The sequence below is a fragment of the Diadema antillarum genome, unplaced genomic scaffold (genome assembly GCF_040938485.1).
Source record: "Diadema antillarum isolate AM-2024a unplaced genomic scaffold, OU_Dant_1.0 seq00001670_RagTag, whole genome shotgun sequence".
In the NCBI taxonomy this organism is placed as follows: Eukaryota; Metazoa; Echinodermata; class Echinoidea; order Diadematoida; family Diadematidae; genus Diadema; species Diadema antillarum.
Window position 1 is genome coordinate 104,639 of NW_027272367.1, and position 14,012 is coordinate 118,650.

General features: G+C 38.5%; 1 protein-coding gene across 1 annotated transcript; it reads left to right on the top strand.

The window, feature by feature from the left end:
• The first annotated feature begins 7,116 nt into the window (after positions 1-7,116).
• On the top strand, positions 7,117-11,019 carry LOC139711566 (ORM1-like protein 2). Its single transcript, XM_071623444.1, has 3 exons — positions 7,117-7,340; positions 9,270-9,418; positions 10,505-11,019. The coding sequence occupies exons 1-3, from the start codon at positions 7,134-7,136 to the stop codon at positions 10,638-10,640; spliced, it is 492 nt and encodes a 163-aa protein (XP_071479545.1). The 5' UTR covers positions 7,117-7,133; the 3' UTR covers positions 10,641-11,019.
• Positions 11,020-14,012: the final 2,993 nt, after the last annotated feature.

Sequence of the window (14,012 nt, forward strand, 5' to 3'; positions counted from 1 at the left end):
GTACGTGTGTCAAATGGCAACTCAGGTTAACTGATCAACAAAATATCAAATAATTGCATTTACACTTTTACAATGTTGTACAGTGTGCATGAGCTGTAGCGGATAATCGATGTTGTTTGTTTCTTTTTTATACACAGAAGACCAGAAATAATCAACATACCCAATGTACTTTGTTTAGCAGCCCCCCTACTGTGAGATCTTAATATGAAAACATTTTCTTTTAATCAAATGTGATATTAAACTACAACATTTTTAAATCACTGCTCCCAGTGGTAAACGGTACCTTTGAATTCCTCCCACATTCTTGTGCTTTTAATTTGTTTTCTTCCGCCCGACTTTAATTTTTATATTCAGTGCATGTTAAAAGAAAAAGGCCAAGGTTGTACAGCGTAGCACCATAGACCATCTACAATTTTACAGCCCAGGGGGGTGTTTCATAAAGCTGTTCGTAAAGTTACGAACAACTTACGAGCGACTGGTGATCAGTTCTGATGTCCTATACTTATCAGAATTTCAATAATTCAGCACAAGAACTGATCACCAGTTGCTCGTAAGTTGTTCGTAACTTTACAAACAGCTTTATGAAACACCCCCCTGGACCCCAACTGAAAGGGATGTACGTCATGCTCATGACGCTATGTTTGCACGATCAGATTCTCCAGTTTGGAAGGGAATCCAGGCAGGAGAATCTCCAGTCTAAGAAATGCTTGGGATGGGAGTCTCTGTGCTAAGCACTGTTCTACCAGGGAGGTGGGAAGACAAAGTTTGTGAAGACCATGTAGACTTTTTCTCTCGATCTGAAAATTGATCCATGTACATTTGAGATGCCTTGAGAGCAAATGGCACTGAATATAATAGCAACATTTTATGTATATAATGTAAGTAATATTAATTTGTACATGGTCAATACTGTCAAATGATCATACATTATACTGTAGGATAATTATAAATGATGTGAAGGATTTTGAAGGAAATATAAGTGTAGCCAAAAATAGATTGTCAAAGTGACTTTTTAAAAGTTGACAACCTTTTCTTTACCACCATGTAGTTGGTCATCTATGAAAGTGCAGTAAACTTCTCCATAGAGTCATTGAATGTTCTCAAAACATGTGAAAGTCCAGTAAGTTCACAGTGTAACATGCCTTTCATGACTCTTTGTGACCCATTGTGGCAGTAGACCATCATTGATACCTCTGCCAAGGGGGGAGGTTATGTTTTTGTTTGTTTGTTCATTTTCCATCTGAGAAGATAGCTGGATAGCCCATATTCAGCTACGTTTTATTAAGCTGGTCTTCCATGGGGTCCAGTTGGATGTGAGGTGGGACCACCTCACCGGGTTAAACACCCTGCTCTTTGCGCTGAATGAATGAAGCGGGATCTTTAACGTGCATGAGTTAACTTTTGGTAGTGATCCAAGAACTTTTGGGGAATTTATGAAGGATTTTTGATATTTTGGCGGGTAGGGTCAATGAACTTGGGAGTTCAGGCTGCGCGTATTTGAGGTTTGCATGCGCGCACTAAAAAGCGTGCTCCAGTTTCTGCTAGGGCGAGGCGCGCTGTGCAGCTGAGGGTTTATGACGTAACAAAGGCTTCTATATTGGGAAGTCGGGCGGTTTTCAGCACACAATGCAGTACGTATGGGTGGAACTCACTGATCTCTGTGGAAGACAAGATCAAAGCGGGTGGAAATGGGCTGCATGCTTGGTGGAGGTCTGCGCTCTCAGAGTGCTTCTCTAGTTTGATATGCTGTGAGAGGAATGCTGTTTTGCCACATTACAGTATACTCTTGCAGATACATTACAACTGTTTGTCATCATTCCACTCATGTTTTTCATGTCAACACAGGGTGTTATTTCAATCCCTTCCATCCACACCATACATGTATCACAACTAGAAGTGTTGTTCCCTGGAGCTACAGTACCCGGTACTGTATGCTCTGAAGAGTGCATACATTGGTAGTCATCTCCAGATGGAATGAGACAGTGTCATTGGAACTGATTTAGGACCTGAATGATTTTAATAGGCCTGGCAAGAGTCAAGCAGTTCCAAGGAAAGAATGCAGTACAAGTACACCTTACTTTGAAATTCAACTCCTGATGCTCAAGTTGATTCTTCCATTCGCACAAATACATGCTGTACTTGTACGCTGTGGGGTGTCTCAAGTGTAACTAGCACCAAAGTCAATTCTAATATTGGTAGGTTATGTTGTTTTCTGCTTGTCACAAGATGTATCAAGTTACAAATTACATTGTACAGGCTTTGTAGGTAATCGTTATGTGATCCCTGCTGTTGAAAGTTTATGAAGCAGATAATGAATAAACAGCAAAATATCTCAAGTGGTTAATTGGTCTTCATGTCTATGATTTCATTGTGGAGTGCTTATGAGTTTGTGTGTTTGTGTGTAAGCGAATACACTGTACATACATCTATGTATGAGACATCCAAAGGTAGACAACTCAGGACATTACAAAACTGATTGATAAATCACTAGTCCTACCCCATTACACTTCTCATCAGAGCTTGTGTGATTTTGCACAACTTGCCACAAGTAAAGTACAGAATACACGACTGACCTAAAATCTGACATACTTGTACAACATACGAAGGTGAATATTCATATGATACAATGTACACTGTGTATTATGATACTCCTGTGTACAGGGAATATTGTTTTAGGATCAAGCTTGCTTAATACAAAGAGGTACATTGTACAGTGTACATGTACAACATATTACTTTTAACGAGGGGAATTTGGCAGACCCGGTTTTCTGAAAATGTTACAATTCTTATGGCAAATCATTCATCTTATGACAAGTTCAATGAAAAGAGGATCCCGGTCGCCACAAGTTCTGTTTAAATGGTTTACAATAAAAGAAAAGATTCTGTTTTACTCTGATGTTACAAGGTGATGCAGTGCAATCCCATTATTACGAACACCGTTGTAACGAAATTCCGGTTACAACGAAATAAAACTTCTGGCCGCAACATTATCCACTCTGGTATTTTATTGTTTATTTGTTTGGTTATAATGAAATTTTGATATAACGAAAGAAAACTGCTGATCCTGAGGACTTCGTTTTAATCAGAGTCCACTGTACATGTATGTAAACTATGGCATCCATCTTGCCAAGCTCACGTTATGACAAATATCATTCTAAATGTTCAGCTTGCATTATTCTGCCAGAGAGGACAGCATACCACTTACACACTGTACGTGTATAAAGCATAAACTTTTTTTTTTTTTTTGTGGATCACATTACCACACCACACATGCACACACATTCCATATACCTGGTACAAATTCAAGACCCCATCAGACTAGAACAAATGTCAAACAAATACCCAATGAATTAGAAAATTTAAGGATACGATCAAGTTCCTTTCTAACACTAGAATAGTTCATAACATGTTTGACGTTCTTTGCTTTGTATTCATTAGCCATTCGTAATGATCTGCAGAGGTGCGCTGGAGATTTTAAAGGACAAGTTCACCTTCATAAACATAAGGATTGAGAGAATGCAACAATGTTAGTAGAACACATCAGTGAAAGTTTGAGGAAAATTGGACAATCGATGCAAAAGTTATGAATTTTTAAAATTTTTGTGTTGGAACCGCTGGATGAGGAGACTACTACAGCTTGTGAGTCATATGCGTACAACAGTATAAAGAAAATATAAAGAAAATTCAACATATTTTCACCTTTTTCACATAATAAAAGAGCACTTGACTTGGCTCTTTCTGAAGGCAGGGGGAATAATATTGCCCATAACATTTGTCGGTAACGAGTCGGGGGGAATGTGAACTTTTTTCATAAGATAAAATTTTGTGAAATTCTCTTTATATTTTCCTTATATTGTTGTACGCATGTGACATCTAAGTTATTCACACACTGCAGTAGTCTTCTCATCCAGTAGTTACGGCACAAAAACTTCAAAAATTCATAACTTTTGAACGGATTGTCCGATTTTCCTCAAACTTTCAATGATGTGTTCTACTAATATTGCTACATTCTCTCAATCCTTATGTTTATGAAGGTGAACTTGTCCTTTAATGATTTTGGACATGTCGAAAATGAAAAATAAAAAGATTAGGCTCCAGTGTAATGTTGGGAATTGTGACTGTGCATCACCAAACCAACAAAAGACAAAGTTGCACTAATTTTGCGTGAGGACTAAAAATAGGTGAAATGGGTCAGCGTAGGCAATCTTGAATTGTTTATATTTTCTGAAAGAGCAAGTCTTATACATTATGCTAGAGTTTGGGATCATAAAATGAAAGGGAAATTGTATTCTTTGCAGTTTTTCTCAAAACGGTTTTTTTTTTTTGTAGAATAGTGTGATTAGGTGTGTCTTGTAGAGTCTCCTTTTCATTTTAAAAACTCTGTAGGGCCGACACACTCTTCACTTTCAACTCTAGTAACTTTGAGACAGATGATGCTACTGCTTTTGGGCAAAATGTGTTAATGAAGCATGCTCAATGTCAGCTTATCCTGATAATCCCTTTATTGTTGTTGCTCAGGTGGTTACATCCTGTTCTTTTGTCCCATTCATCCCACGGCTAGCACAGCTTGGTAAGATTAGGTGCTTAAATAGACCCTGTACTTCAAAGTCTCTTTCTTTTTTCAGTTCATACTTTTCCAGAGTGTGTGCTTTCTTCACAATACAATATATTTACATAGGTTTGGAGTGTGCATTTGAACTGAGTTTTATACATCATTTTAAAGCTTAAAGTCAGCTCTTTCAGAATCTGTACTTAACTAAAAATCCATGTCTGGTGACTTTTTGTTGGTTTTGTGATGCTGGGTCACAATTCTTATGAATGGTAAATACAGAAAATTTCAAACCTGTTACAAACTACATGTATTCTGGTATATGAGAAAGGGACTTGAACATATCCTCAAATGTTCTAAATCATTGGGCAACTATTATAGTATTAAAGATAATATAAAGTTTTGGTACCTCAAAAGTTTCCCTGAGTTTCCTTGTCTTAGTTTGTGTTTCAGGTTAAAGTACCTTTCATATATCTAACACTGTGAGACTTACTCGCCCCAAAGTGCTCTCATGTCTTAGTAATCATGCAGTAATGGTTTCGTACAATACGTGTATATTGATTGTCGCGGTACCGTGTCGAGTCAAACTAACAGCTCGTTCGAATTTTTCAGAGCCCGCTCTGCTCTGGTACGAAACCATTATTGCATGATTACTAAGACATGAGAGCACTTTGGGGCGAGTAAGTCTCACAGTGTTAGTTATATGAAAGGTACTTTAACCTGAAACGCAAACTAAGACAAGGAAACTCAGGGAAACTTTTGAGGTACCAAAACTTTATATTATCTTTAAGAACAAATGGGAAGGTGTCTTCAAATTTTTGAATTCGTTGAGCATTGGCTCTAGTGTGACGGGGCCTTTACAGTACACATGCAAGACACAGGCTACATGTACAAAAGTACATACAGTACATGTACCTCTGAGCATCACTATTCCCACTGAATAGCATGTGGAAACTGCCAAGGATTAAATTTAAAAATCTTAGATCTGTGTTTACCTGCGACGACAGCTTGTGATTTTTCTGTACCCCATTCTGCTTGTACTGGTGCTCATTGCTGATCAGATATATTGAATGTGCACGATTTGGAATTGTTCATTTGGTGAATGGGTGCAAAGATGGCATGAGAACACAAGAGTGCAGAGGGTAGAAGTGGGCCTTTTCTATGGGTTGTGTGTCTTTACCTGTCAATCAATGTGATGGAATCATCTTAAAACAAACTTTGCAGAACTTTGAAAGAGAGTGGACAAATTTTCTTTTTTCTGAAGGGCACTATGTGGTCAGAAAGTTCCCCCTCTTAACACAAAATTAACTGCAGGGAATATACTGGAACAGAAAATAATGCATGCACTTAGAGCCTTCTTGGATTAACCTCTTTGTGGTGATTCTTGTGACTTTAATTTACAGAAGAGTTTGTGCTTTTATTCCTGAATTGTGTTCAAATCTTGATACATAATTGTTCCCAATATTATTGGTTAGAGTGTCAATAACATGTACAAAATGCATGTAAGCACCTAACACTGTTTACCTGGTCTCTTTTTTAGTTCGTTTACAAGGAGTAGCAGTCAAAACGAGGTTAACTGGAAGGTCCCATTCCAGTTCACATGGGACGTCAAAGGGAGTTGGTCATCAGATATATGTATTGTGATTCTTTGATTGAATTGATCTCTGTTCACTGCCCAATAGTGGTACATAAAAAAAAAACATACCTAGTACAGGCTTGCTAGAATAAAATTGCCTGTTAGTGAATATGTGCGCCAATTATACTGTACGCTCATCGTAATGGTCAACACTCCAGCTGGGCATTATTCTTCGGCTGCATTTGTGCTGCGTTACGGAAATTATGAGCTAAGTGCAATAATACATGATCAAGATGTCTAATGCTCGGGATCAAGCCAAGCAAACTTTGCACCAGGTTTGGGCAGTCAGAAACTGACGGTAAAATATTTGTTATTCCCCTTGAGGTTTGCTCAGATATGAGTGTCTGTGTCCTCCTAAGTGCAGACAAGCAAACAAATGGCACACATACAAATGTACATAACATCAACAATTGACTCTGCTTGATACACTTGTTCACAACATTGGGGAGATTTTGAATATTGCAAACTCAGTACTGTCACAGGAAGAGGGTTCTTTTTACAGTCTGGTTTCTCACTAGCAGGATTCCCCAGCATATAGCACAGAGTTCATTAAACTTTTATTTCTCATTTCAAGCAGCCATGTATTAGCAGAGGACTTTACTTCCAAATTAATGCATCATCTGCTAGAGCAATATGTGTATGATTCAAGCTGAAACTTTTCTTTGACATCTGTAGAGACTACTTTAGCAAGGAAAACTCATGTTGTAGTTTAGAGTAATGAGTTGCTTTGTTTACCTTTCATTTGATAATAAGAGTAGAACAAAGCATATTTTAGTTACAAAAGATAAACAGAGTAAAATTTCATTGCTGCAATAAGGTCCTTATGATACTGATTATCTACTAATGCTATGTATTTGTTTTCTTTTGTGTAACTGGAAGAAAGGAAGGAGTCTAGTACATCAGTTTACCAAGTGAAGTTAGAGGTCTCATCACTGACAGCCAACAGTCATGAAGCTGGAGAAGTCAAGTAGCAGCGCAAGTTTCACCAATGGTGATGCAGCAGACAAACCCAGTACCTACCACTCCTGGCTGCAGAGCCGTGGGGTGTGGTTCTCCTACATCACTGGAGTCTACTGTATGCACCTGTTGCTCCTCAGTCTGCCCTTCTTCAGTGTGAGCACTGTCTGGACTCTGACAAACACCTTGCACAGTGTGGTGAGTCTTTGCCTCTTGTTGTATCAAAGATAATAGCTGCACCTCCACCTATATTACCGGTAAAAAGCTATGTCACAGTATGTTTTCCCATTATTTTTTATCACAGCTGCTCTCAAAACACGGAATAATGAGTGTTGATTTAAGGACAATTTGTCAGTTTGCAATGAATAACTCGATGCAAGAAACATTCATTTAAAAAGTTTTAGCTAGTTGTTGGGGATGTCAAGAGGACCAGTACTTTATTGAGGGTATTGTCTGTTGTAGATCTAAGAAAGCAAGCAGTGTATCATCTCTACAGGCAATATTCTGGTGTCCCCCCCCCCCCCCCCCCCCCCCCCCCCGCCCCCAGTCCAGTCAACCTACCACCAGTCCACCAAGTTTTGATGAGGAACTGGCCAAACACAGTGTTTGCCAGGGATAGTCAGTGTATCATCAGGCTAGTTGCCTGCTGGTGCACTCCTTTTCAATATAAGGCAAATTTTTGTATGGACACCATTTGGCCAAAGAAGATCATCTGCCAAATTCTAGTTCTACCGGTATTTATAGAAGTTTACACATGGCTGAGGGAAATTGAAACACTCTAGTTGTGTCCTTGCTGGAATTTACCTTAGTCAATTAAGACTTTGAAAAAGAGTGCAAAATTGAATAAGTTTTTTCATTACCTTGAATTCTTTGTAAAGCTACTTACTTAATATCATTTTGTTATTTGAAGCTTCATCAAGGTATTTAGTGTGAAAGACTTCCTCCCCAAGTTTTATTGATCATGTAAGGGTTGCCATCTTTCCTGCAACAAATAGCAAGATATATGTGACCCGCTACAACAAAAAGGTCCTAAAGTCGCGCACGGTCGAAGCCGTGAAAATCGAGTTTGAAGTCAGAGCATTAAAATTGGTCAAACCTTACGATTTTCTGATTTTGATATATTATTGGAGTCTACATGTCTTCTATCATCTGTTGAAATTTTGAAGCAAAATGGTGAAAGGAAAGACCAAAAAATAGCGTTTTTCTGAGCCATGTTTTTTGGCGTTTCAACGAAGCAGAAACTGGTTCGAAAATTTGGATTGAGCACCACAGATAGGTTCCGACCCTAACAACGACCAGAGTGATCTCATTGGTCAGTTTGCTGCTTGCTGCTAACCGAAGCGTGAAGCTCGCACACTGCCCAGTCGACAGGTGCGTGCGGGCGGGGTGCGCGATGCTCACCCGCTTCTCACATCCTGGTCACTGATTGGTTGGTGAGGAGACCGCCGACGCTGATGTGCTTGAATGAACTCTTCGTGGGTTGCTAGGGCTTACCTTCTATTGTCCAGAGGTGAAAACTGACTTGCGTGTCCCTTGATCGCGATTGCGTCGAAAGGAAGACTTTTAGGGCGCTTTTCTTGAAACAGTGATTTTCCAGACGTCTCGACATGCTCTCTTTTAAACATCGATATCTCCGCAGCCGATTATTTTTATAAAATGTGTTATATATCAATTTAAAGCAGAAAGATTAGGGGATTATATCATGCAATTTTCAAATAATCGACCTCGCCCGACTTAAGGATCATTTTGTTGTAGCGGGTCACATTTAGTGTGAAAGACTTCCTCCCCAAGTTTTATTGATCATATAAGGGTTGCCATCTTTCCTGCAACAAATAACAAGATATATCTTGAGGGAACTCTGTAGCTTTAGCTGGATGCAGTGCAGGTATTGCTCCCAGCTGTAATGATCTGAGACTTATGAAAGAACAGGGAGTCCCTTTCTGACAGGTGTCCTTTACAGACAGTGTGTCCATGTTATCTTCTCTGCATGAACGAAAAATGAATGACACCTTCAAATGAAGGAGAAATTATTCATTTCATTTTCAGCATCATATGTGAACAAAAGAAAACAGTGACTTAATGAATGCACAATAAAAGGTTCCATTCTCTCCCCTTTTCTGTTGCCAGGTAACCTACTTCTTCTTCCACCATGTGAAGGGCTCCATCTGGGCCGACAGCCAGGGTAGTGAACGTTATCACACTCAGTGGGAGCAGATTGACAACGGGGAACAGTTCACTGCCACCAGGAAATTTCTCACTCTTGTTCCTGTCGTCTTGTAAGTTACCAGCCAGCAACGTATGCTATCAAATATGGCATTGTGAAAGGGGGTTTAAATGGAATGAGAAATTACTACCATGTGACCTGGCTCCTGAACACACAAATTATTAGCCCAGAATCAAAGTGGAATGAACTGCACTGGACTTTGATTTGGAAGAGGCCAGCATTTATTCTTCTCATAGTTGAAACATGTGGTTTATAGTACAAAACTGTTTTTTCCACAATGCATTTTTATTTTCACGAATGTTGCAACTCTGATACTATTGCAAATGTATCAACGCGCAAACATATCAACTCTCATCCTGACATGAATGCTACTAGTATGTGCACATTTTTCAGTCCATTAGTGTACAACACAATCACAAATTCAACCACTCACAAAACTGTCTTGAAGTCCTGACTCGCCAAAAATTAGCCTTCCTAAATATATGTCATATTCAACAGTAGGCTGAGTGACCCATGAAAGCAGTTCCTTTTAGATAGAAGAGAATCTGTGTAACCTTCCCAGTTTTTATAATCTCCTCACCAACCGGTTCAGATAGTATCTGAATTGCTTGCAATAGTCACTAGATCATAATCCCTCGTTTCCTGTTTGGATGCTTGGCCAAGCACATTCATAAGCTTAGTGTCTTGTGTCATGACAGTGTTATACCCCTATTGTACTACGTCCATTGCAGGCTGGTGTAGGACGAAAAAAACCTCCTTTGCTTCTTAATTTCTTTCTCATCTAATACCTGCTTGCAATGACATTGGCTTTCATCTGACATATAATTCTCCTCCCCAAATACTTCATAAGGAGTAAATAAACTAAATTTCTAATTTATATCCCCCAAATCACAATCATGATTGACAGCTCTTACCATGTGATGGTCCACTGTACATAACCTCAGACTGAACAACATTTGTTAAAATAAAACCATACTACGTAACCATATTTTGTAACCTCTCTTTTGAGAAATTGTGTCTCAGTGTGAATCAGTGTAGCATTCATACTGATGACAATGATTGTCATAAGGTAGACATAACATTGTTGATCCTTTATGCAACTGTTACACTATTATTCACATTTTTCTTCTGTCTACAGATTTTTCCTGGCAAGTTTCTACACAAAGTACGGCTTCAACCACTTTCTGGTGAACTCAGCCGCCCTTCTCCTGGCCCTTGTCCCAAAGTTGCCAATGTTCCATGGATTCAGGCTGTTTGGCATCAACAAGTATTGAGTACACTGTGAGTTCTTGGTGCCCCTGTGAATGAACAAAGTAACAAACATCACAGTTGAGACTTGGACAAGTGGACTGCGAGCTGTGATGACAGAGCTCAAAGACAGTTAGAAGAAAATGTTTCTACTGAAGGAGAGAAGTTTGCTTGGAATGGATTTTTTGGAAATGAAACATACACCTGGTTCATGTTGGACGGGTGTGCTCCTGTATTCTGCATCATTTGAATCGAAGAGCCGACAGATTGGCATATGACATTCAAGACATGATGGTCGAATGGCATTTTTGATATGGAATTGTGGTTGCAATTGTTTGTGCTATATCTTTATTGAATGCTAACAGAAAAAATAGAAAGAGAAGATTTCTGCAGTCATCATTTGTAAAGTTACGTGCAGCTCTCTTATAGAGAATAGCATGAAAGAACTTCAAATTACATTATAAACATAATGTTTCACAGTATTTTAGTATATGACCAAAATCTTGGGGCATGTGGTACAACAAATACAAGGACAGTAAAAGAATATGATCTAGTTAACAAAGTTGGAAGAGTGCCTTCCTTTCTTACTTCATATTTCATCGGATTATGTTAACCTTGATTGTCTTGAGTAAAGTGGGTGATACCAAGGGCTGTTCCCAGATTGACAGGTGCATTAAAGGGATGGTATAGTATTGGTTGAAGTGAGGATTTCAGCTTTTTGCTTTTTGTGAGATACTTTGAAATCACTTCATGAAATGTTGAAGAGCTTACAATTCTAAGAGGAAGTCAAAGTTTATTTTATGGAAATCAGGCTTGAAAGGGCTGCAACATCCAAATCCAAAGTAAAACAAAGCAGTCCTAATAGAATGGGTCCCACCTTTGATTAGAATCGCTTTGTTTCAGATATCACAGCCATTTCTAATCCAATTTTCATCAAATAAACTTTGAATTCCTTTTAGAATTTCATACTCTTTCATATTTCATGAGAGGGTTCTCATTATCTCAAAAATATCATCATCAAAAAATGTTGGAAACCAGAAGCCCCATCTCAACCAAAACTGTACCATCCCTTTAAAGTTGACTGATCAATTTGCTACTGGATCCGTCTGTCCGTTGAAGGAGAGTGACCCATGAAGGGACTTGGCATGTGATGAATGTCTTTTGTTCTTTGCTTCTTCTCTGCCAAGATCTGTAACCAACTTATGGGGGACTTTCATATTAAGGTTTCTGTGTGAATTATCGTGAGATTACTATTATCATTACTATTTTTTATCTATTTCATTTTTGAAGGCTAGATGAAGAATTCACATTGTTTGAAAAACAGTGAGGCATTAAGATTGCAAAATTTCACAAGCCCATTCCCAGTTGCTTCCCGGTTTACATGTATGCAGATGGAAATGAGTGTAAGGATGATTGAAAACAAGTATACGAAAGTGGTAAAAGAGTTTGAGGTATTCAGGTTTCATATGACAAGGAGCTAGATCACTTGCACCTATGTACATACATGCACTCTATCTTATGCACACAGTGCCCCCAGGATCCCTTCCTATCCTACGTACACTTTGCAGAACATGTGTTAAATGTTTCAACAAGTCATTTTCCTCTAACAGTATTTGAAGCTAAACGTTCAGATAAATACACATAAACTTGGCGGAGAATGTGTTTAAAATGGTTTGATAAATAATTTTCCTGTAACAGTATTTGAAGCTTTACATTAAGATAAAAATACCGTTTATCACTGGATTGTACCCATGTCATTCAGTGAAGTTTGTCATAGCCAATATATCATTGTCACTCAACATTATATAATCAAGCGGAATGTTATTTAAGTTTTGTTGTTGTCGTTCCTGACTGCTGGATTGAGCAAGATGGCAAGTGTTCAGTAGAGTTGACAGTCCAGTGCTCTCACTTGTTATCTACTTAATTGCCTTAGTGTACTGTAAAACACAATATTGTCACGGCATGAAATTTTGGCAAATTGGAGCCAACAGCCTTTAAGACGGCATGAAATTTTCGCGAGTTGCCTCTAACATTCAATGCATTTATAGTGTAGATAAGAATTTTCGTGTGCACAGTATTTTTGCAAGTCTTGGCTCTTGCAATATTTGTGAAATTAAAATGCATGCGAACATTCCTCATTTTAGAGTAAGTGTTTGCAGATTGCATAACAGTCAGATTAAGTACAGGGTACCTCATTGTTGTCTGCTATGAAAGTTACAAGATTGATCAGTCTGATAAGACACCCTCTTGTCGTCTAACCAAGGAGGTAATAGGCAAGCTCACCAGCTGCCTTGGTCTAACAAACAGGCTGTGAAGACATTTGTCATATCACCATGGTAACACATGCCCATTTTCATGAGATAAGCAGATCTATATTCATTTTCTTCCTGATGTGTTTCAATGTTTCTGCTTCAGACCAATTTCTGTGTAAATTTGACATTTGTGCTTTGTATAGTGTATTGCACATAATTTTGAATATGTCCTAGAGATCTATTTTCTGTACTGATAAGCAATTTGAAGAAATTGGCAGGTGTTGCAGTGTATTGTGTCACTGAGTGAATAATGTTTTATGCATAACACGCTGGATGTTCAGAATATTTTATTATTTTTGAAAGTTGTTGTTTGTTTGTTTATTTGTTTTTAAAGAAACAGAAGTATCCGTATTCTTGATTTCAGGTAAGAGCTTGAGTGAAAAAGTCTAGGTACACACAGTAGGCTGACTGGAGATTTGAATAAGACCACTACTTGGTAAGAGAACATCAACTGTGAAACACGGTCTGTGACATGATGGTACTTCATTAAACAATTTATGTGTTGAAGGGCCCAGTCCCACTGTTGTTCAGGTAGATTTGCATTTGAATTGCGCACAAAATTGTTTTATATTCGCTAAACATTCACAATATTCGTGAAACATGCTTGTATGAGTCGGTCGACATCCACACACATGCACAATTATCCGCAGAGGAATGTTTTTCCGTTGCAGGGATTTTTGAGCTACACACAATTTTGTTTGCGGAGGTTAGGGAATATAAAGCAATTTTGTATGCAATTCCTACGCAAGTCTTCCTAAACGCCAGTAGGACAGGGCCCTATTTGCAAAGTAAGAGCAAAGCAAAAAGCAAAGCTATTACATATGATTTGAGATGTAATTAGCTACTGTTCTGAGATGCCCTGTCTGCTAACATAGCTGCATGAAGAGTGGTGAAAAATGATGATTGATCATGCTGCTGAGACTCGTAGCATGTCAGGAACTATGATGTACAAGTATTATGAGTTATGGGTTATATGTGCTCATCACTTGAGTTTATGACTTCTTGGAATTATTACATCTCAACACATGGAAAAAGACTGAGTTCAAGTGACAGATCAGATTGCTGACACCACTTGTGTGTGCTGGA